Source organism: Protopterus annectens, chromosome 5.part0, assembly GCF_019279795.1.
Source record: "Protopterus annectens isolate FY-2018-M chromosome 5.part0, PAN1.0, whole genome shotgun sequence".
NCBI classification, from domain to species: Eukaryota; Metazoa; Chordata; order Ceratodontiformes; family Protopteridae; genus Protopterus; species Protopterus annectens.
In genome coordinates, this window is record NC_056735.1 from 461,897,891 (window position 1) to 461,923,134 (window position 25,244).

General features: G+C 37.6%; 1 protein-coding gene across 9 annotated transcripts in view; it reads right to left on the reverse strand.

Moving 5' to 3' along the window:
- DMD (dystrophin) overlaps positions 1-25,244 on the reverse strand; it is a 9,298,038-nt gene that overhangs the window by 3,423,342 nt on the left and 5,849,452 nt on the right. For all 9 annotated transcript variants that reach the window (XM_044072398.1, XM_044072396.1, XM_044072400.1 and 6 more), the window contains one exon: positions 4,658-4,822. In XM_044072398.1, coding sequence (XP_043928333.1) covers positions 4,658-4,822 — 165 coding nt within the window. The remainder of the gene's footprint in view (positions 1-4,657; positions 4,823-25,244) is intronic.

The window sequence follows — 25,244 nt, forward strand, 5'->3', positions numbered from 1 at the left end:
GTGTAGTTACTTTTTGGTATCTGACACTTGTGCGTGCAGTAAAGCAATAAAGCATATCATTGCCTTGTACAGAACAATGCTATACATTCTTTATAGAGTTGTGTAGTTACTTTTCCTATCTGACACTTATGTGTTCAATAAAGCATGTCACTGTCTTGTGCAGAAAAATGCTACACATTCTTTAAAGAGTTGTGTAGTTACTTTTTGGTATCTGATATTTGTGCGTGCAATAAAACATATCATTGCCTTGTACAGAATAACACTATACATTCTTTAAAGAGATGTGTAGTTACTTTTCAGTATAAAACACTTGTGCGTACAATAAAACATATAAATGACTTGTGCAGAACAATGCTATACATTCTATAAAGAGTTGTGTAGTTACTTTTCAGTATCTGACATTTGTGCATTCAATAAAGCATATCATTGCTTTATACAGAATAATGTTATACATTCTTTAAAGGGTTCAATAGTTACTTTTCGGTATCTGACACTTGTGCGTGCAGTAAAGCAAATCCTTGCCTTGTATAGACCAATGCTATACATTCTTTATAGAGTTGTGTAGTTACTTTTCCTATCTGACACTTGTGCATTCAATAAAGCATGTCACTGCCTTGTACAAAATAATGCTAAACATTCTTTAAAGAGTTGTGTAGTTACTTTTCAGTATGTGACAATTGTGTGTACAATAAAGCATATCATTGTCTTGTACAGAATAACGCTATACATTCTTTAAAGAGATGTATAATTTCTTTTCAGTATCTGACACTTGTGTGTGCAATAAAACATATCAGTGTCTTGTACAGAACAATGCTATACATTCTTTAAAGAGATGTGTAGTTAATTTTAGGTATGGAAACTTGTGTGTGCAATAAAGCATATAATTTCCTTGTACAGAATAATGATATTCATACTTTAAAGAGTTGTGTAGTTACTTTTTGGTATCTGACACTTGTGCTTCCAATAAAGCATATCATTGCCTTGTACAGATTAATGCTGTAAATTCTTAAATGAGTTGTGTAGTTACTTTTTGGTATGTGACACTTGTGTGTGCAATAAAGCAATAAAGCATATCATTGCCTTGTACAGAACAATGCTATACATTCTTTAAAGAGTTGTGTTGTTACTTTTCGGTATCTGACACTTGTGCACACAATAAAGCATATCATTGCCTTGTACAAAACAATGCTATACATTCTTTAAAGAGTTGTGTTGTTACTTTTTAGAATCTGACACTTGTGCATGCAATAAAGCATATCAATGCCTTGTACAGAATAATACTATACATTCATTATAGAGTTGTGTATTTACTTTTAGTTATCTGACACTTGTGCGAGCAATAAAGCATATCATTGCCTTGTACAGAACAATGCTATACATTCTTTAAAGAGTTGTGTAGTTACTTTTCGCTGTCTGACACTTGTGCGTGCAACAAAGCATATCATTAACTTGTACAAGACAATGCTATACATTCTTTAAAGAGTTGTGTAGTTAATTTTCTGTATGTGAAACTTGTGCGTGCAGTAAAGCATATCATTGCCTTGTACAGAGCAATGCTATACATTCTTTAAAGAGTTGTGCAGTTACTTTTTCATATCTGACTCGTGTGTGTGCAATAAAACATATCATTGCCTTGTACAAAACAATGCTTTACATTCTTCTCATAGTTGTGTTGTTACTTTTCTGTATCTGACACTTGTGCATGCAATAAAGCATATCATTGCCTTCTACAGAACAATGTTAAACATCCTTTAAAGAATTGTGTAGTTAATATTCGGAACCTGACACTTGTGTGTGCAATAAAGCATACCATTGCCTTGAACAGAACAAAGCTATACATTCTTTAAAGAGTTGTGTAGTTGCTTTTCGCTGTCTGACACTTGTGCGTGCAACATTGTTTAAAGAGCTGGGTAGTTACTTTTCGGTACCTCATATTTGTGCGTGCAAAAAAGCATATCATTGCCTTGTACAGAATAATGCTATACATTCATTAAAGAGTTTTGTAGTTACTTTTCAGTATCTGACACTTGTGTGTGCAATAAAGCATATCATTGCCTTATACAGAGCAATTCTATAAATTGTTTAAAGAGTTGTGTTGTTACTTTTCGGTATATAACACTTGTGCATGCATTAAAGCATATCATTTCCTTTTACAGAATAATGCTATACATTCTTTATAAAGCTGAGTAGTTAATTTTCGGTATCAGACATTTGTAGCTGCAATAAAACATATAATTGCCTTGCATAGAATAAAACTGTACATTCATTAAAGAGTTGTGTAGTTCCTTTTCAGGATCTGACACTTGTGAGTGCTATAAAGCATAACACTGCATTGTAGAGAAGAATGCTCTACATTCTTTAAAGAGTTGTGTAGTTACTTTTCAGGATCTGACACTTGTGAGTGCTATAAAGCATAACACTGCATTGTAGAGAAGAATGCTCTACATTCTTTAAAGAGTTGTGTAGTTCCTTTTCAGGATCTGACACTTGTGAGTGCTATAAAGCATAACACTGCATTGTAGAGAAGAATGCTCTACATTCTTTAAAGAGTGGTGTAGTTACATTTCCGTAAGTGATACTTGTGCGTGCAATAAATTATATCATTGCCTTGTACAGAATAATGCTATACATTCTTTAAAAAGCTGTGTAGTTACTTTTCGGTATCTGACACTTGTGCATGCAGTAAAGCATAATTTTGCCTTGTACAGAATAATGCTATACATTCATTAAAGAGTTGTTTAGTTACTTTTCGGTATCTGACACTTGTGTGTGCATTAAAGCATATCATGGCCTTATAGAGAACAATGCTACACATTCTTTAAAGATTTGTGTAGGTACTTTTCGATATCTGACACTTGTGCATGCAATAAAGCATATCATTGCCTTATACAGAACAATGCCATACATTCTTTAAAGAGTTGCTTAGTTACTTTTCGGTATCTGACACTTGTGCATGCAATAAAGCATTTCATTATGTTGTACAGAATAATGCTATACACACTTTAAGAAGGTGTGTAGTTACTTTTCGGTACCTGACACTTGTGCGTTCAGTAAAGCATATCATTGCCTTGTACAGAACAATACTATACATTCTTTAAAGAGTTGTGTAGTTACTTTTCCGTATCTGACAATTGTGTGTGAAATAAAGCATATAATTGCCTTGTATAGAACAATGCTATACATTCTTTAAAGAGTTGTGTAGTTACTTTTTGGTATGTGACACTTGTGCATGCATTCTAGCATATCATTGCCTTGCAGACATTTTGGATATCAGTCTCAATTGTCCCTTTTTAGCATTGACATTTCGCAGATGTTTTCGTTTTACCTCAATTAAACAAACAAACAGAGAATAATGACTCTCCTAAACAATCTCAATTCATATAAAATATAACAAAAGATATGCATTCCCAAATTGAACTTCTTTTGTTAGTGCCTAGACAGACAGCTATGGTATGATTTCAGTTTCGTGCACTTAGTACCACTTCGCAGAACACAGGTGGTATAACAACAACATTCTCCCTACAGCTGTTGATTAGGAAACCTGGTGGTACATGCATCACCTTAGTATTAATCCAACCCATCAAAAGGATGGGATATAAAAGGGAATAAAAGTATATACAAAAACCAGAGACCACAGGTGTTTCCTTTAATTGATGAATTTTATTGATTGTGGCAGCCCGGTTGGATGCTAATGGAAAAATGTTATGACTTTATTTTTATGGCAGTAAGTTAGAATCTTAAATGCTCTCAAAGGGCAGACTTGATAGCGTTATTGTCTTCTCCTGCCATCAAGCAAATATATTGTGAAGTAATGGCATCTCTGAAAAGTTATATAATGAACAAAATGTACTTTACAGTAAAATGAGGCACACTGCAGGGATCAAATTGCAAAATCTCATTTCAAGTTATACTTATATGTCATAACATTTTAAGACATTTTTCTTCTGCTTTACACAAGTATGTTATGTACAGACAGACAATGAAATAAACTAAAAGTAAAGGGTACATGGAGTTCTTAGGAAGCACTGAATAAAATCTCACACGGGACTAGGGGCTCATCATACTCATGGAGGTTTTAGAAACCACTGGATTAAATATGGGTCTCAGATGGGAATATACATTTGCCATATCCTTCACATAATTATTCTGTTTGGGTCTAGAAAATTACAATTTCTGATTAGTCACTGAAATGAAACAGAAATAATCCTGGAAACTATACTACCACAGTAGCAGCTCTAAAAGCTAGTGGAGGAAATATAGCTCTCTAGCATTGTGTACTGTTTAATTTCATTAAAACGTTTATCCTATGGTGTTTTGCAAACAAAAAAAAAAATCTATCTGCATAGTCAGAAATATTAAATGCATCATGCTCTGTCATCACCAAACTTTTGTGAAATTCATCTGCTCATTTTCTCTCTTCTTTTAATTAAAATGACTAATTGAAATGTAAAAGATTTTCTAACTATTACAGATTATTGTATTTGCTATAGATAAACTTTGCAATAGCCACATTAAATATTCATATATTGTCTTTTTTCTTTTCTTTCAAGTAAAGAACCTTACATTGTTTTGGACTGCTAATTGTGTATGCATTTGTCAGCATGAAGTAAGGTGAAAAAACAATAAGGAAACATAGACTGATCTCTAAAATGAGTACCTTTGTACTAAAAGCCCCAGGAATGCCAACTTGTTGATAGAGTTCCAGCTGGCTCCTAGTAGAAGATGCCCACTGTACCAGCTGATGTAACCGCTGCTTGAACTGTACCAAGTCTTGCAAATTTTTTTCAATTTCTTTCTCTTTTGCTGGCAGGTCCTTAGATACCTAAGTCAAAAAACAGAGAATGTCAATTGTAATTCAAAGACACTACTTTCACAAATGTGTTGACAATTGATGGGAACAGGAAATTTAACTACTGCAAACTGTGTGAATATACAGCCAAAATGAAGTACATTATCATGCCAAAGTGCACTCCTCTTTCATACATGTCATGCATGGATGTCATTCTGTCACCTTGCTTCAGAAACCAGAGATAATTAGTGGTATGTCAGCGAGAGATATAACATGGTGTTTTACAAGAAGGTATGTTTTATTGTTTTACTTTATTTTTTGTGCACCTCTGTACAGCACTGAAGTTTGCAGTATTTTTGTGTGCCCTTTCTCTGTGTTTAAGCACAATTTTCACACATAATACATTTTTGTGCAGCAATTGCGCCTTCTACTACTATGCTATGATGGGGCTTTATACATTTATTATCATATATATAAAATGCATAATATATAAGATATAATATATATATGCAATGTATACCATATGCTGTCATTAAATAAAAACTGCATTATCACAATTTAGAAGCCTACAATCTTGAAAATGATAATCCCTACACCTTAATATCAAAAGATGAGAATGCTGAAGGCCACAGTATCAAACTCCCAGGCTTGACTCCCCCCCTTGCAGATCCCATGTTAACACTCACTCTTGGGTTCACACCCCTTGCAGTTAGTATGTTAGCACTCATTCCTAGCTTCACTCCCCTCTAAGGCCCATGTTTGTGCTCATTTCTAGTTTCACAGAATATTAGGTATTGTCATCTTCAGCACTGTGGTCCTTCAATATTATGGTCTTGGGATTATGATTTTAAAGATGATGAACTTCAACATTGTGATAGTAAACATGTCACTAATACATGGTAAAAATAAAGGAAGGGTTTGGGATAAGAAATGCAGGGCTAAAAGGCAATACTGTAAGGAAACGGTGCATATGTAAATAAGACATATTTACCGGCAAACCAATCTTTTGTCTCACTGAATCTTTAACTGATGCAAAGGCTTGCATAACATAAAGCAGAGTCAATAAGACTTGCAGTTTTACAATATTCAGCAAGGTGTAGCAAAGGATGGCATTATGGTACCCTGCACATATTTCATAATTTAGCATACAGCTCAGCTATGGTGATTCCCTCAGTACTGGCATGTCTATCCGTAGTTAAAGAAGTTTCACTGCTGCTCACTAGTAATGTATTTGTTTCTACAAATGATTAATGAGCAAAGTAAAAAAAAAAGTTCTAGTTCCACCCAAAGTTAATTGTCGTTTTCTCATTTCCTTGTATGCATGGCTACATTAATTGAGGCATTGTCATCAGTTTGCTTGGCTACAAAGTATCACTGATGCATGCCACTGCACTAATCCCTAATGATGAGCCATTTACAGGAGACAATAAATCTAAATCCACCAGAGGGGAAAAAAGGAGAACAGTGTGAGTTTCCATGGCAACAGAATCTGAAGTGCAGCAGAAAAAATAAATTAAAAAAATGGACAACCTGGTGACACATAAACTACTTGGTTTCTTACAATAACATTCAATCACTTATTTGTACAAAGCAGATCAAACAACAGAGGGTTTAATGTTGGAAGTCTGGGAGATTTCTGTTTTCCATACAACTGCATGCAATAATAAGATAAGATAAGTAACTCCTTACATTCAATTCATCCATGAGAATTATATCAGTAAGAGAAACCTGATTACCTCTACACCTAAGTTAAAACAGTGTAAGAAATCAAGATTGTAGAAGAAAGCTCAAAGAGTAGTTTAATATAAAAGATTCATGAGCATGACAAGCACCATGCACACTAAACTAATAGTCCAAAGATGTCTCTTTACCATTTAACCATTTTTTTAACAAAGCACAGACAATATATTTTATATTGATATTGTCGCCTCACAGTAAGACGCTGTCCGGTTCGATTCTCAGCTAGAGCGTCTTCTGCGTGGAGACATGCGTGAATGGGCATACCTTCGTTGAAGGTTGTGCAGCAGGCCTGGCAAGCCGGTACGTAAAAATCAACTGCCAATCATTAGTGGATCGGAGTTCCGCTGTGGCGACCCCTAACCGGGAAAAGCCGAAAGACACAAACAAACATTGGCAGACTTATATTTCTTTCATTTCAGACTGAGGTGGAATGAAAGTCATATTAACTAAAATGTTTTAATATAAACAAGCTATTTTTACTGGGGGTACAAAACAAAAAATATTCCTAACAGGCTATTACATGAATGTTTTATGATTACCAATAATATTTCATCAACCTCTGTGAAGAAATACAACTGTTTTTTTCAGCTGTCATTAAATAAAAACTGTATTATTGTGACTCTGTCAACCTTGCTTGATAATGCATGCGAGACAGACACTGAAACTACAAGAAATAAGTTCATTAGGACAGAGTACCTGAGAAGATACATCTGTTCAGCACAACATCTATATATTCAAGAGTCATAATTTAAGAACTTGAGTATGTGTGTATGTATGTATATATATATATATATATATATATATATATATATATATATATATATATATATATATATATATATATATACATACACACACACGTACACACACACACACACACATATATATATATATATATATATATATATATACATATATATAGACACTCACATATATAGGTTTACCATCAAAATAACAAATGAAGATTCGGCAAACATGGGATGTCGAATTACAGTGGGCTGAATCCCATGTTGCTGAATCTTCATGTTTGCGAGTCTGAGGTTTAGGGAATGCACTGTGCATGCACACATATGTGGTCAACCTTACAACTAGAGATTGCAGTACAGTGCATATCAGGAAATATACCCTTTTCCCCACTGTATTGTGATCTTGGAGTTGGAATATGTAATTTGCAGGGGGTGGGAGGGGTGCAGGGGGGCTTGCCCCCTGCAAAAACATGAAGTTCAGTGTTGTGAAGTAATGCCGACAACCAGAACTTAACTCATTTTTGTAAAAGGTGATGGGGTAATAGTATGTTGAATAATGCCAAATTCGAATAATAAGCATGACATTCGACATACTGATCTACTTAGTCTTTTTAGTTGCTCAACTGAATGCCTTTTTCTTTCGGTTGCTCCCATTAGGGGTCACCACAGTGGATCATCTGTTTCCATTTCTTCCTGTCCTCTGCATCTTGCTCTGTGGCACCAACCACTTGCATGTCCTGATTAACCACATTTACAAACCTTATCTAAGGCTTCCTCTTTTCCTCTTACCTGGCAGCTCTATCATTAGCATTCTTCTTCTAATATACCCAGCAACCCTCCTCAGCAAATGTCCAAATCAATGCAATCTTGCCTCTGGCTTTGCCTCCAAACAATCCAACCTGAGCCTCCCTCTAATACACTTATTTCTAATCTTGTCCACCCTCGTCACACCCAGTGCAAATCTTAACATCTTTAACTCTGAAACATCCAGTTCTGACTCCTGTCTTTTTGTCAGTGCCACTGTCTCCAACCCATATAGCATAGCTGGTCTCACTACATTCTTGTATATCTTCCCTTTCACTCTTACTGGTACCCATATGTTACAAATCACACCTGACACTCTTCTCTACCCACTCCAGCAAACTGCACTCTCTTCTTCACCTCTCTTCCACACTCACCGTTACTCTGAACTGTTGATCCCAAGTATTTAAACTCATCCACCTTCGCCAACTCTACTCCCTGCCTCCTCACCATTCTATTCAGTCTTAGTCCTGCTGACTTTCAGTCGTTTCCTCTCTAGAGCATATCTCCACCTCTACAGGGTCTCCTCAACTGATTCCCCACTCTAACTACAAATCACAATATCATCCACAACCATCATAGTCCACGGGGATTCCTGTATGATCTTGTCTGTCAACCTGTCCTTCACCATTGCAAATAAGAAAGGGCTCAGAGCTGATCCTTGATGTAATCCCACCTCCACCTTGAATGCGTTCATTACTAATACTGCAGACCTCACCACTGTCACACTGCTCTTGTACATATTCTGCACCACTCTTACATACTTCTCTGCCACTCCTGACTTCCTCATACAATAACACAACTCCTCTCTAGGTACCCTGTCATATGTTTCCTGTAATTCCACGAAGACACAATGCAACTCCTTCTGACCTTCTCTATACTACTCCAATACCCTCAGAGCAAACATCACATCTGTAGTGCATTTCCTGGCATGAAACTACACTGCTGCTCACAAATCATCACCTCCCTTCTTATACTAGCTTCCACTACTCTTTCCCATAACTTCATGCTGTGGCTGATCAGCTTTATCTCTCTGTTATTACTACAGCTCAGCACATCTTTTCTCTCTGTAGTTACTACAGCTCCGCATATCTTAACCAGTATGCCAACCACAAACCCCATTAAATAAAAGCTTCTGAGGAAGTGGCTTTAAACACTACTCCTGTCCCAAAGTCCCATCCTTACTCTAGAACCACCATTACTAGGACATGTCCCAAGGTGACTTTTCATCAGATTGGATCCTATCCCTTCAGATGTCTGCATTAGTGCCCATTGACAAGCAAATTGAGCTAACAGGTTGGAGGGTTGTCATACTGTGGCTGGCTGGTTAGTTGGAACCAATTCCTGATGACACTACACGCCTGAGACGTGCTGCATTAAGCTCAGTTGCATGTAGACATTCATGCTCCAGTTGTAATAATGACATGTTTTACTTTTGCAGCTAAACTCTATTTGGAAAATGTAGCAGCAAGGTTTCCTAGCACATCCAATTCTTTCCCTCCCACCTCTTATACTGATGTGCAAGCTACAGCCTCACCATTCAGTTTCCTTACATTAGCTCCACCACTTTCCAGGGCAGTAGTCAAGATAATGCCTTCAGGGTCAAAGCAAAGGCTTCTTCCCTCATCCATCACAAAAATTATTAAAAAAAGAATACAAAGTGTTTCTTGAGTGATTCATCTCATATTTGTAATAGTACTGAAGTGCTTTCTGCAGATACAACGTTCAGATATCACAATTTCTTAAATGAAAACATTAAAGTACTATAAGGTAGCATCTGATTGAATCTATGAGATGTTATCTACCTTTGCCAGAAGTTTAATTTATTTAACTATTTTTATTAATTCTTATTTTCTGGATAGTGTACATTATGGAGGTATTATACTACAAATATTTGTTTTAAAAAGCCAGCATAAAGAAAATCCTGACTGACATGTTAAATGAATATGAGACCTTTGCCTAATCATTAACTGTGCTATTTAGCACCATTCACACTTTGTGGATTCATTAAGTCATGAAAGGCATGAGGTTTTTTTAGAGTAAAAGGACACATCCCTTCATCTTCCACATATTATCTGGATTTTTACATTATTGGTTATACTTTAGCCATAGACAGTATATATATTCATGGCTCAAAAAGCCAAAAGTTCTGGAACGTTTTCTTAAATCTGAAAGGTTATGATGAATCAATTGGGCAAGTGATGAAAAGTTTCCTTTCCTTCCCGTGAAAGAACATTAAGACCACCATTTGATAGCAGACCCAACAAGTGACCAGGTGGGTTAGTCTCTATGAAGTGGGGCTCAGTGATGTCTGCCAACTAACTATTCATTGTTTTCATTTCAACTGATTAAATGAAATGAGTATAGGCACTTTCTCTTACCTTCTACTTTCCTGGAGTTTGGTAGGTAGCCATCTAATTAATTTCTCTTACCGTCTACTTTCCTGGAGTTTGGTTCGTAGCCATCTAATTCATTTCTCTTACCTTCTACTTTCCTGGAGTTTGGTAGGTAGCTATCTAATTCATTTAGCTTCCTAATTTTCTCTTTTTCTTGACATTGACATCTGCCATCTTATTTTTAGACTAAGGCTCTGCCAGGCACAGCCAAAACTGGAAGTAAAACCATTATTGTTAGCAGACTGGAGCTGCTGACTCTCCATTTTGTAACTCAGAGTGTATGAAGGTTTACATTTCTCTGAGTCATACACCAGAGGATTAAGACAAAGGTACACAATCTGTGCTAAGGAAATCTTCTTACACCAGCTCTAGTACATGTAAAATATGCTACCAATGATTTTATAAACAGCCTGACTTCTAATATTAATACAGTACAAGCAGAAAACTGTGCTGTTGTACTGCAACTGTCTGCCTTACTGTGTCTGTTAAATTGTATTTTATCACTGTTTTTCACTGCTCACAAAGCTCTTTTTTGCTAATTTCACTGTTTAACTATTTGCTGGTGCTTTTCACTGTTGCAAAGCAATCTGCTCTGCTTGTTCTGATTTTCTCACCACGCAGTGCTAAAATAACTGATTTCTTACTTGTTTAAAACATTCTTTAGAGACTCCTTGCTGTTTTTCTGCTTTTTAAAATGTTTTTTTTAGTGTCTCTCTGCTATTTTCCTGCTGTGTAAAACATTCTCTAGGCTTTCCCGCTGACACTAGGGTAGCTAGTAGCTGTAGTGTAGTCCAGTACTACCACTACTCATACACATAGCATGCATCAAACCCAAAAATCAACATATGTGGATGTTCTCTCAGAAAACTTAGCGAAACACAAAACTGCTACAACTAACAACAGTTCCCACAGCACACATGACACATAGTAACACCAGTGTTTCACCTACTAAGCTTGTAAGGCATAACACTCAAAAAACTTTTTTTTTCATTGGAGACTCCATAGTGAGACACACGGATGTCCCACTCACCAGGTTGGACAAGAAGAAAGTTATAGTCAGTTGCCAGCATTCATCATGCACTCAGGTTTCTCAGCAACAAGTACTATTATAACTCTCTCATAGTTCATGTTGCAGTGAATGACCTGAGATGTACCTCACTGGACTATATGAAGAGAGACATGATTGAGCTCTCCGAGTACATGTCCCAGGCAGGTATGTCCCTAGCCTTGAGCAGCATACTACCCTCACCTAAAATGAAGCCACAGTATAAACAAAAAGTGATTGATTTCAATAATTGGCTTAGTTTTTTATGTCATTCAAAGGGGATACAGTTTCTGTCAGCCTGGGAAGCCTTGGTCGACAAACATCACTGCTTTGCTAGAAATGGTGCCAACTAGGCTTTCGGCTGCTGGCAAAGGATCTTATCTACATAGTGCCTTTTTTAGGCAAGGTCTCAAAAACAAACTTACCGATGTGAAATTTGCCATTCATAACAAAATAAGGGTCATGCTGCTAAATGCTAGGCGCTTAAACCAAAAACAGCACACCCTGGAAGCACTTCAATCACCGGAAGATGTAGATGTCTGTGCAGTCACAGAAACCTGGTTCAAGGCCTCAGACAGTACCCTGGCCTTGTTAGGCTACAATGCCTTCCACACCTTCAGACCACAAAACGAATGTGTGAAAAGCAAAGGAGGCAGTGTTTATTTTCTATCTATATTAGAGATAAATTCAACTCCCATCTAGTTAGACTGGACAACGCCATAGAGTTACAGCTCCAAGTTCGGGTTACTGTGGGTAAGACCCCTATTCAAGTCATCCCTGGTTATAGATCCCCATCCATGGATCAGGACACATAGAAATCCTACTTGACCAAACTGGGGTCAATCCAAATATTCCTGAGCTCTCTGGTTATGGGCGATTTCAATTATCCCATCAACTGGGAAACCAATGCCTGCCCGAACTCACTAGCTCCTTGACTTTGTTAACTCAAATGCCCTGTAACAATTTGGTCATACCCCGACAAAAGGAACAAACATACTAGATCTGGTCCTCACTAACATGTCAAACAGATGCAATGCCATAACTGTTGGACTCTCAGTTAAATATGACCACAAATCAGTCACCTTCGAGCTAGCACTAACAGCAGAACTCACAAAGGGTGAAATTAGACTAAAAAACTTCACCAAAGCAAACTATACCCTCGTAGGTGAAGGTATAAATGTATTTCAAGTCCCACCCTAGTGTAAGCTGCACTGAAGCTTACACTAAACCCTGTACAATCACTTGCATAAGTGTATAGACTCGGCTGTACCAGAAATAATCAAAGCCAGTGGCCCAAGTAAAAACAAGCCACCATGGTGGACATACAGCATCAACAGACTTTGCAATCAAATGCAAAAAGTTGTTGTTCTAGAAAACAAAGGCAAGGGCCTGACAATAGAAAAGCACCCTCCTCAGTTTCAACAGGCAGATAAGACAACATGTCAAATCCTCTAAGGGCTCCTTTGAGAAAAACCTAGCAAGAATAGCCAAGGATAACTATAAGGCCTTTTACAGCTATGCATGTAGTCTAAAAGGTCAGACCCAAGCTTGTGCAGAACTAGTGACTTATAGTATCACACACACTGGCCACACATAGATAGCAAACCTGCTAGCGGATAGGTTTGGCAAAAATTTCACTCGCTTACCCCTCCAAACTTATCAGAAACCTTTTCTCAAACTTCTCCCCAAGCCTACATATCTGAAGAGCATGTTATTAAAGCCTTGTCCAAGGCAAAAAGCACAGCCTCTATGGGAACGGATTGTGTCCCAGGCAGTCTTCTAAACATGCTAAAACCTGAACTAGCATTACCATTAATTACCCTTTTTGATCATAGCCTAACCATGGGCTTTGTTCCTGTGAATGGAGAACAGCAACAGTTATTCCCCTCCACAAAGGTGGCCTAGCAACAGACCAGGGAAATACAGACCCATAAGCCTGACCAACCTCATTTGTAAGGCCATGGAATGTATCATTATGGACCTCATAAATAAAGACATAAGCAACCTCCAAATCATTGATCCAACCCAATTTGGCTTCATCAGGGAGATCCTGCCTGTTAAATCTGGTGGATTTCTTTGAAACTGTGACCAGGGCCATTGACTAGGGCAAATCTGTGGACAAAGCATACCTCAACTTGGCAAAGGCTTTCGACACAATCTGACACTCGGGCATTACCGATAAACTTATCAAACAGAATGCAAACCCCTTTGTTGTAAGAATGAGTGCCAACTGACTCACAAACCAGACACACGCTATCAAAGTGGGTGACTCCATATCAAAAGTAGACCTGTCACCTGCATGGTGCCACAGGGGTCAGTTTTGGGCCTCCTAATGTTTGGCATATACTTCTCAGAAGTTCAGGCCAAAATTAAGTGGTTGTGGCTGACCAATTACTGAATCCCCAAATGATGCCAATGTACTCCAGAAGGGTCTTATGTAGACTAATATCTGGTGTCTTAGTCAAGGTCCCAAACTAAATGCAAAGAAATGCAACATCATTCCCTTCTGCAAAAACAATGGCCCTTCACACTATCAAATCAACAGCAATACCATAAGTACCCACAAAGTGGTAATGGATCTGGGACCATACGTTGACTGTGACTTTAACTTCAACAACCATGTGTCTACTGAAGTAAGGAAGGCTTTCTATGTAGTACACTTGATTAGTAAAGGCATCGCATTGAGAGCAAAGGAGGTTGTAATCCCTCTGTACTCAGCACCAATCTGGCCCGTAATTGAGTACAATGCCCCATTCAGCATGTACCACATAAAGCACCTGCAGCAAGTGGAAAGACCTCAGAGGTTTCTAACAAAGGAGATGAAGGGACTCCATCATGTGCCTTACAAAGACTGACTAAAGTCCCTGTCACTATAATCTATATTTTATAGACTTCTTAGGGTCTATATTAGTTCCTCAAAATATATTTTTGTTAAATATGTATTTGTTGGTTGCTAAACAACAAAGTTCATTACAGCAAAGCATGGAACTTTACCCAGGGTTAAAAACCACTGGGCCATAATCACAACTTTCCCCTTTTTCCCACCGTAGTTTGATCTTGCAATTGGTATATATAGTTGGGGGGGGGGGTTTGTGGGTTTGATTTAGTGCAGCGTGTGTTACAGAGTGCTAGAGCACAAGTGATTCCTAACCCTGGGAAAAATTCCATGCTTTGTTTTATTGAACACATATTCCGATGAATTAATATAGTCCCAGTTCATACGGGAGACTTATGCCTGGCTAACACATCAATCACAGACCCAAACCTAATGAACTTGCTGCATATCCATAAATCAAACAGGACTAGAACTACCCATTCCAGGGACCTAAGTATGGCCTGTGACTTACGTAGGGCATGCTGGAGGGACAGATTTATCTCCCAGCAGCTGTTGAGTCTTTGGAATAGGCTACAAATTCATGTGAAACAGAGGACCTCTAAGACACTGTTCAAAAGGAACCTGAACGAATGGATGGGGTATTGTAAATTCTTACTGGGGATAGCACTCGCAACCCTCCTGGACATGGGCAGTCAATACTAAATTCAATTCTGGGTATTGACTAGCATATCTATGGTATTACATTAAGATGAAATGGCTAGGCTTGAAATGACCTGCGGGTCGATAGCCTAGTAAACTCCTATGATCCTGTGATTCTATGGATTAATACAGCACGCACTGTAATAGTTACTGTCCATTTGCCAGCAAACCTGAGGCATTTTAAGTTTTATGTTTTAGTAATGTTATTAAGCACTGCTTACTTGTTGAGATTCAGTTGACATCCCTGAGTTAATTTCTGGTCTATATCACTTTATTGAAGGTTCAGTACCTCGAACTACTGTTCATCAAACCAAATGCAGCAAATGTTCACTTCAACAAATGACTTACCCAAGGAAAGGCAGGAGTTGTCCAGCATTCTGACCATCACACACAGCACAGTATTTCAAACTTACACACCACCTAACTATACATACCAACTCTGAGATTGCACTACAGTGGGAAAAGGGCAAGTTTCTGATGATGGCCAACTGGTTCCTTTCCCTGGGTAAGTCATTTGTTGAAGTGAACATTTGCTAAAGTGAGTGTTCGCTGTATTTGGTTTGATGAGCAGTGGTTCCTGGCAGTGAACCTTTGATAAAGTGATATAGAGTTTTTAATTTCTGTAGGGGTATATGGGTGTATCATTGGTTGGACTAGCATTCACTGGTCTAATGGGATTTCTGTATTAAATCATACTTGTATTTTAATGTATGAGCATCACCAACTTACTTGTGAGTATCTTTGTCAACTTGCTGTGGAAAAAAAGAGAGTGTGAATCTTTTTTGCTTCATGCATGTGGTTTATTTTTTGTAAATTTTAATTCTTATCAAAAGTATGACTTAATTTTAATGAAAGACATTTTGTCTTTATTTTCTTAAAATTCACATTAGTAGTTTATTGTGTTACTCTTCAAAAGCACATGCCATATTGTTCCTAGGTAAATTTTCTTCAGCAAAAGGATAAATCTACTTTGTCTTAGGGCAGTATTCACAGTCCATTTTCATAACGATGATCTGTGAAAAGTGGCACTATGAGGATATGTAAATCTCAGACTGTCAGGATGACTACAGAAATGCGGAGGACTTTTTGTGAACATCACCCCCAATAGAAATAAGTAACATGGTTAACACATAAGAGATAGGGGTACAGCTACTAAGCAGTTAAGGGGGTTTACATATATGTGCATAACTTTGATTCACAGACAACTATTATGACTTTGTTTGAATACAAGCATGTACACAGCCCAAAGTTATGTCAGAAAGCAGCCAGTTTCAGTCAGAATACAGAGATGCAAGGGAAGCTGAGTTGGTTCTTCTGCATACCTAGACATTTTTACTGCAGGGGTTGCTTAGGTAAATGTTTTATTTTGATGCTTGTGTTTACCTGGACATTTTACTGAAGGGGTCACTTGGGGAAATGTTTCATTTAGTGCTTGTGCTTAACTGGATATATTACTGAATGGGTCACTTGGGTGAATGTTTCATTTTAGTGCTTGTGCTTAACTGGATATATTACTGAATGGGTCACTTGGGTGAAAGTTTCATTTTAGTGCTTGTGCTTAACTGGATATATTACTGAATGGGTCACTTGGGTGAATGTTTCATTTTAGTGCATGTGCTTAACTGGATATATTACTGAAGGGGTCACTTGGGTGAATGTTTCATTTTAGTGCATGTGCTTAACTGGATATATTACTGAAGGGGTCACTTGGGTGAATGTTTCATTTTAGTGCATGTGCTTAACTGGATATATTACTGAAGGGGTCACTTGGGTGAATGTTTCATTTTAGTGCATGTGCTTAACTGGATATATTACTGAAGGGGTCACTTGGGTGAATGTTTCATTTTAGTGCATGTACATACTAGGAAATGTCACTGGGGGAAATCATGTGTGTGTCAGGGCTATGCTTGTACATACATGGTTCAACTGCTGAAGTGATGGCGGGACAAAAACTGTATTGTATCATTTTAGTGCTTGTTCATATTTAATACAAACTAATAAAGGTATTGCTGGGGGAAATAATTAATTTGTGTGCCAGGGAAGCTCTTCCGTATACTTGGGCGAACAAGTTCCCTGACTGCAAATCCAATATCAAAGGCAAAGCACTGCATTTAACAATGAATGTGCATAACGCAGGGATTTTGGACTATGAATTGAAAACCACATCATTAGTATACTGTGCTTTACAGCATCTTTCATTTGCATAACATTATTTTTCAGGCCATGCACATTAGCATAAATGGCCTCTACAAATCATGCCTTTGCTACGCTCATTTGTAAGCATCAGGAATATCCCTGTTACATTTGCACAAATGACTAAATACTACCCTAAGTCTTTTACACCATATTTTTCTGGCTGACTGACAGGATAACCATCTCTTCTAAATGACACAACAGAAATTGTAGCGTTGCTCTTTAAATATGATGAGACCAAAGATGCTCTTTTACCTTTGTCTGCATGTTAAGAAATGGCACGCATTTTTACAAAGTTACAATTCACACTGTTGAATTTGATTTCATTTTAAAGCTAATAGGATTAATTTAATTACCAGGAATATTCGACATAACTAAAACGGATTTGATATCCAAAACCAGTATAGCAAATATCTGATGTTTGCTTTTACAGAAGTCGATTGGGTCAACAGTGCTACCAAAAATGATATAATTTTGAAAATTTGCATCATTCAAAATATTCACAGGAATTTCCAGCAACACCTCTTACTATTCATTAGTTGATGCATTTAAAACTACTTGAGCAGTTACGTTTTTAGAGATATTCTTTCTACTCATACTTCTTGACTGAATACCCTTTTCTACACTGTGAAAAAGCATGGTTTGTATTAAATACATGAACATGTAACCAAAGGAGAGGTTTGGTTTTGGCATGGTAGTATTGAGGACATCTGATAAAAGTGAAAACTCAGCTTATAGCCATTGCAATTTTGCCATATGTCATTCAATCCCTCTTCACATTAAATGTGCCCAATGCTCCATGCCCATTAATGATACTCTGCCATAACGTCTTTAAAACAAAAATAATCTACCATGAGGGAATAAGAGAGCACGTTCCAGTACAGTTTTATCTCTTCATTCATTTCCTTTATTCATCCACTATCCAATAACCATGTTGTCTAATTCACAGTTGTAGGGAAGCTGGAACCTATCCTGGCACTGAATGAGCATAAGGCAGAGAACTAAGCCACAGCAGGATGTCAGTCCCTTGCAGGAGACACATAAATAGACATTTAGTTCCTAATGCCATTCATAAGTCAACTCCCCTTGTGAATTTGGAATTGTTTTTATTAACTCAGTAAACATCCTTAGTTTTATTCAGTAACTTGTAAATGCAGACTTCTATTAAGTTAAAGTACCATTAATATTTATTGCATCAGACATGCAAATTTCCTTCAGCCTAGCTACGGAAGAGTTACTACATAGTTTGTGAACATCTTATGTTCACTCTATAGCTTGAATTCTGCTTATTTTTAGTTAGAATTGCTTTAGTCTCTAGTACTGCAGGTGTTGTACAGAGTCTGCCCTCAGTTTTTATTTGGAAATATGTTTATAGTTTTTATTTTACAAAATGTCTGCATTTTGAAACTCTCTATTATGTCATTTTTACTGGACACTTTTCTATAGTTTTTGACTTTAAATGGTATCTACCAAGCTTGACATATGTATTTAACGAAGTAAATAAAATAAAATAAAATAAAATGAACAGCTACTTTAGTTGCTTAACTATAAGTATACTTGAAATAACACCCACAATGATACTGTTCATCTGAAATCTGTTTTAAAATATCTTGCCATAGCCTGTAGTAACAGTGCTTTGTACATGTCTATATGATAGTGTTTGCCAACTTCATTTATGTGGGCATGGCTCTAGCACTGGCCTCTCTTTATTCTCTTCCCATCATGGGTATAATATGCAGTGCAATTGATGCTTGCTATCAAAACTCTTTCCATAACATTAAGTTATGTGCTAATGTTTTTCATTAGTTCATTTACTGCATTTCTGTTTTAAGTAAACATGCTCTTTCTGTTTTTCTTTCTTCTTATTTTCCTTTGGATTTGAACGGCCCTTCATCTAAGGTTATTTGAATTGCTTTTATTTCTGCATGATCTTTGCAGTTATTTACTTCTTATGCCCTGCAAGCTTTTTCCTTTAACTAGCTCTTCACCTATAACACGATTATGTTTTCTGTTTTGTCTCAGATGTACGCCAAAGCTTAAATGCTTATTTTGCCACATTCTAAGCCCTTCTTATCCATTTCCTGCTTAACTTTACCTCTTTTTCATCTAATTGTCATATCTCACTTTCTGGTGTGATACTGTATCTCTGAAGTAATGAAATACTCTCTTATAGTAACTATACAATTAATTTTGAACTCTTACCAGCAAATCGTTACTATGATCTCTACAGGTTCCTCACCTGTAAGGTTATAATTTTATGTTGCTTTTCATACTTCGCAATGTGATTATCTTGGGCTTCTATTCAATATGACTGCAAACTATATAAGCACAGCAGGCTATTGCCCTCACCTCCTTCAGTGGTATCAACTCTCACTCGCCCACAAACTAGTAAACCATCCACTAAATGTCCCATCCCTCCAGAATCTACTCCAACCCTATCGCACCACCAGACCACTAAGATCCAGCAACAAAAATCACTTGCAGATCACTAAAGCCAATAACTCTGCTGGTGAAGCACTATTCTCTTGCACCATAGCCAAATTATGGACTCACTCCCACCCACAATTACCTCCGTACCATCATGCACCAACTTCAAAACTTTATTAAAAGCGCACCTAAAAACATGCTGGCTATGCCCTTGCAACTCCCACTCTAATATCATCCACCCCATCCAACTACTACCTTTCTTTCACCTCCACTAACTACCTTGATGATAGCAAGCTCAGATGCTCATAAGCCTGGTACTTATTATACAGCAGGAACTTCTCATTGTTACATTTGTTAATGCCTGTTATGTACTTCACAGATAAAGATTCTAGTTGTCTACTGATGTACTATGTTCTTCATCTGTAAATATGTTGTAAGTAATTTCTATGTTAAATTGTTAATCGCTATGTAATCCAATGTAACTACTGTCTGTTTATTTTACTGTGGAGCTTTTCTCCCCGGGCCTCCGTTGAAAATGGACCCACGTCCAGTCGGACACTCCCGGTCAACAAATTTAAATAAATAAATAAATAATAATAAATAAATAAATTGCAGGACAATGCTTTTAAATGAATAACTGTTAATGAGAACATCCTCTTAAGAATTTCAGACACAGTATTGTAAGATCAACTATTTGTATCTTTCACTGAAAAGCTGGCAGTTTGAATTGCATTTTATATCCAGTTGTTGGTAAATCCTAATGATGATTTCAACTTTAAATATGAATATCTGCAATTTATTATCTGATAATAAAATCAAGTGCAATTGACTCTCATATATTTTCTATAACCACAAAACTTGTTGTGTTTTGAGTCATTATCAGCATGATTCCAGCCATGCTCGCCTTTCTTTTTGTTCACTATCTAATTCATTCTTTCTGGTTATTTCAGTATCCACACCCATCATAAAGTCTACCAGCTTCTTCTACTGCACCTACGCCGTCTCTGTTCTAAAGCTGGGACCAATGCATAACCTAAGGGCATACCAGCGGTTCATGCTTCTGACTGCTTCCACCTGTTTTTTTTTTTTTTCATTTATACCTTACCCCCTTGTAACCCCCTTCCTTTGCATTTGCTTATTAAAATTGAATGATACTCTGCTATATGGCTCACACCTTCCTGCATGGAACACCCAGACCAATACACTACTGCACTGGAATGTGTATCTCCTACAACTTCCTACATGGAACACCTAGACCAATGCACTCCCCCTCTGGGATGTGCATGGTCCACACCTTCCTGCATGGAACACCTAGACCAATGCACTCCCCCTCTGGGATGCGCATGGTCCACACCTTCCTGCATGGAACACCTAGACCAATGCACTGTTCCACTGGGATGTGTATGGTCCACACCTTCCTACATGCAACACCTAGACCATTGCATTCCCCTACTGGAATGTGTATGGTCCACACCTTCTTTCATGGAACACCTAGACCAATGCACTCCCCCACTAGGATTTGTAAGCCTATTCCACCCAACCAGCACTTCATAAACCTGAGACACTAATCTGAATGGGTCACCTGGACAGTACTTAAGACTTTTTCCCTCAATGCCACAACACTGGCTCACTGTGCTTCCTACGTCAGACATAGGCTCTCATGCCATTCTCTTGAAAATGTCAAATGCAATATAGCAAATCAAGAAGAAAAAAATCCACATTATGAGATAAAATAAACCCATAAATAAATTTAGCAACTGGAATATTCCATTTTGAGGTGACAGATGTATTTATGAAATGAGTGAATCTAGAACAAAAAAAAAAGAAACTGCTTAGTTGCACGATTTCAGCAGAAAACCCAGGTAAAGAAATTGCATGCTTGTGTGTTATTTACTTTTTTTTTTTTTTTTGCTGATTTTTAGATTCATCCTGGGAGTCCTACAGAGTTACATTTATATTTGTTAGAAATGAAAATGGGAATATTAGAAGCAGGATAAGCATATATTTCAAATGTACTTTATGAATTATGAAAACCTTAATTATTTATGAATGCCCTTCACAGTTTTTAATAACTAAGGATAACTGTATACCTTCATTTTCTCTGCCTACAGAAAATCTCTCTCTTCCTGTGTATATGCACACATACCTGTCAGAAAATATATAATACTGTAAACAAGAAAACGAGAATAAAATAACTTTTTAAAAACAACATCTGAGTTCTTAGTACTCAAACTTCTAAAATAAATATGACTGAAAAATATGGAACCAAGGCAACCTTTAAAATTCTCTGAGCCTGAATCTTATTTATTTATTTATTTTGATGAGGAACAATGGCCCTTTAAGTGATTAATTGTTACTAATAAAGTGCTGATTTACCTTTTACCTCTTCCTAATAAATATAAGAAATACACTTGAAGAACAGAATTACATGCCAGTTAACTGAGAAGAGATGCTTCATTACCTCACATTTTGTGAACTGCTCTTGTGTTAACCAAGGCTTGCTTCACTGGAGATCCCCAGTTTACTAATTCAGCAATTACTTTTCCCTGCCAGGTGGTGCAGGACAGGCTAATCCATCACAGTCACACTGATCACATCCTACTGTACATTCTGCAGCGATGCTAATCAAAACTTCTTTTGCAGAATACATTTATGAAAAGAGCAGTAGAAACAGAAGTTTTCTTTTCACTTACTTAACATTTTAATAGTAGTAACACAAAAAATAGGTGCTATGTCATGTAGAAAAAATGTACTCTGTCTTCTGCCATTAGTGCCAGCTGGCCACATCACAGAATACACCTTAAACAGGTCTCTAGATGGTCTTCATAAAGAATTCTAATCTGTACAGCACAGCTCTTTTCTATCAAAAACTCATCTGCTACTCCAGACTAGTGTAAAAATAACTGGCATCAGAAATGTCACTGTTTAATGGCACATGTCCAGTGATGCAGAATACTGCCTGATGAATCTAATGACTATTCCAAAGAGTTAAGATCGATGAAGGCCATTTGTATAATTCTAGGGCCATATAACTATAACTGCAATGTATATGCAATGTCCAGACACTGGTAGCGCCTTGTCCAATTTAGTGGACAGGAGATGAATGCTACAACAGTATTATTAAGACTACAGAACATCCTCTTTGAGTTGAGAAATACTCAAGTGCTGAGTGGGACTCCTGTTTTCAGTAGGTAGCACTTGGTGTGGATCTTTATCTTCATTTTATAACTTAGAAAGAGCTAGTGAAAACTGCATCAGTAGCCAGTAAGAATAACTATAGGGTTGTACCTTGAATAAATCTGATGTTAGTAGCACAATTTAAATCAATACAGTGCCAAGCCAGAGTGGACACTTTAATCTACAGGTATTGTGTGCTCCAAATGCAGGATCTCTGGTAATCAGAATTCTACATTTTTGGCTTTACACAATGCAGAAAAGTAGTTAACCATAGCATGCCTTTGAGAAATACAGTCTGTTTCCATCAGGATATTATATAAAATGAATGGTTAATATTATTAGCTATGCCAGGGATGCATACAATGATCTTACTTGTTCTGATGAATGTGCCCACTTTGGTTACTGATCTGCTACCAGTTAGCCAAGTCAAATGTTGATTGCAATGGTATATGTTCAGTTTATTTCAACAGAAATACAAAACTGAGTTACATCAGGTCACATTCTGAAGATGGACATGATGTATTTGAGAGCAGTGAGCCTGCATTATACACACATAATTTATTTGATAGAATGACAAAAGTAAAAAATGGCAGTTTTTATAGTTTGTATAAACTGTATAGCACAGTGCATATGGACACAGGGATTTATGAATGCCATGTTTGCAAGTATAGTCAAGCCAACACTGTTTAGATTGTGTGTGCAAAGAATTCTGGGGCTTATAACAAATGCATGCAGCTAGGCCATTGTGCTGGATCAGGAGTACAGACTCTCAGCTAGATCATAATAAACCACTTCATGGCCACAGTGAAGTCAGTCAGCTGTGTTTAACAGCTGACAGTGTGCACACCCCTAGTAGTTTATGTGAGCACATGCACACATTTGTTAAACATCGTATAGCAGCAAATATCCATAAGGAGAGACACATGCAATGAAAGGGTAAGTAACACTAATAGCTAAAGGTGGATTATACTATAGTAACAGAATCCAAAGAGATGGATGGAATAAAGTACAAAGGGAGTTAGAGAACAAAACAAGTGTCAGAAAAGCAGGGCAGAGAACATAGTAAGATAATACCTGAATGTAGAAGCATCCAAAACCTAGGCAGGAGAGGTGGGATACAATGATGCCACATGATGTACTCAACTGCTGCAGTTCTGCAACAACAGAATACCGTGACTATAATTAAAAAAAACCCTAATACTGGGTGATTTTAACTACCCTGCCATTAACTGGGAAAACTACTCATGTCCCAACACCTTTGCGCAACAGTTCTTGGAATTCATAAATTCCAACGCCCTGGATCAGCTAATCCATAGTCCCACCAGGGGCTCCAATATCTTAGACCTGGTCATAACCAACATGGGAAATCAATGCTCCATACCTATGGTCACCCCCTCGTTAGTCAGGTCTGACCATAAGCTAATCACCCTTAACATCCACATCCCACCCCCACCCCCCAGTAAAGAAACCACCATAAAAAACTTCTCCAAAGCCAACTTCATGCTACTCAAGTCAGAAGTGACAAACTTCATGACACCCATGCAGACGGGAACTAAAAGTTCAACTGCTGAATCCTACACTAAGGCACTGTACGAGCACATCCACTCATGCATGAATTGTGCCATCCCAAATAGAACCAAAATGCTCTCATCCAAAAAAGGAAGCCAATCTGGTGGTCCCCTGCCATAAACAAACTTTACAACAAAAGGAAGAAACTTTTGCAGAAAAGAGGAAAATCCCAGGATGCAAAAAACTCCCTTACTAGCCTCATTAAGAAACTGAGATGCCTCATAAAATCCTCCAAAGCTAGTTACGAAAATAAAATTGCCAAAGATTCCAAAGACAATCACAAAGCATTCTATAACTATGTCAAGAATCTAAATGGCAATGCTCATATCTGCTCTGAGCTAAAACAGAATGGCATTAAATATACTGATCCGAAGGATATTGCCAATATCCTGGCAGATCGATTCAGTGCCAACTTCACCCCCCTCTCACCCCCTAAATGGCCCATCTCAATACCGGCAGATTGCCAAATTCCAGTAATAACGGCCACACAGGTACAAAACGCACTCTCTAAAGCCAAGAATACAGCATCCATGGGACCAGGTGACATCCCGGGCTGTGTACTACATGAACTACAATATGAACTGGCACCTCACCTAAGTGTCATGTTTAATCATAGCCTCACCTCAGGTTTCATGCCCACTGAGTGGCGCAGAGCTACAGTTATCCCAATCCACAAGGGGGGATCCACCTTGGATCCTGGAAACTACCGTCCCATCAGTCTGACAATCCTTATCTGCAAGGCCATGGAGCATATTATCATGGAACTTATAAACAAAGACATTGGAAACCTTCAAACACTAGACCCCACCCAGTTTGGGTTTGTGAA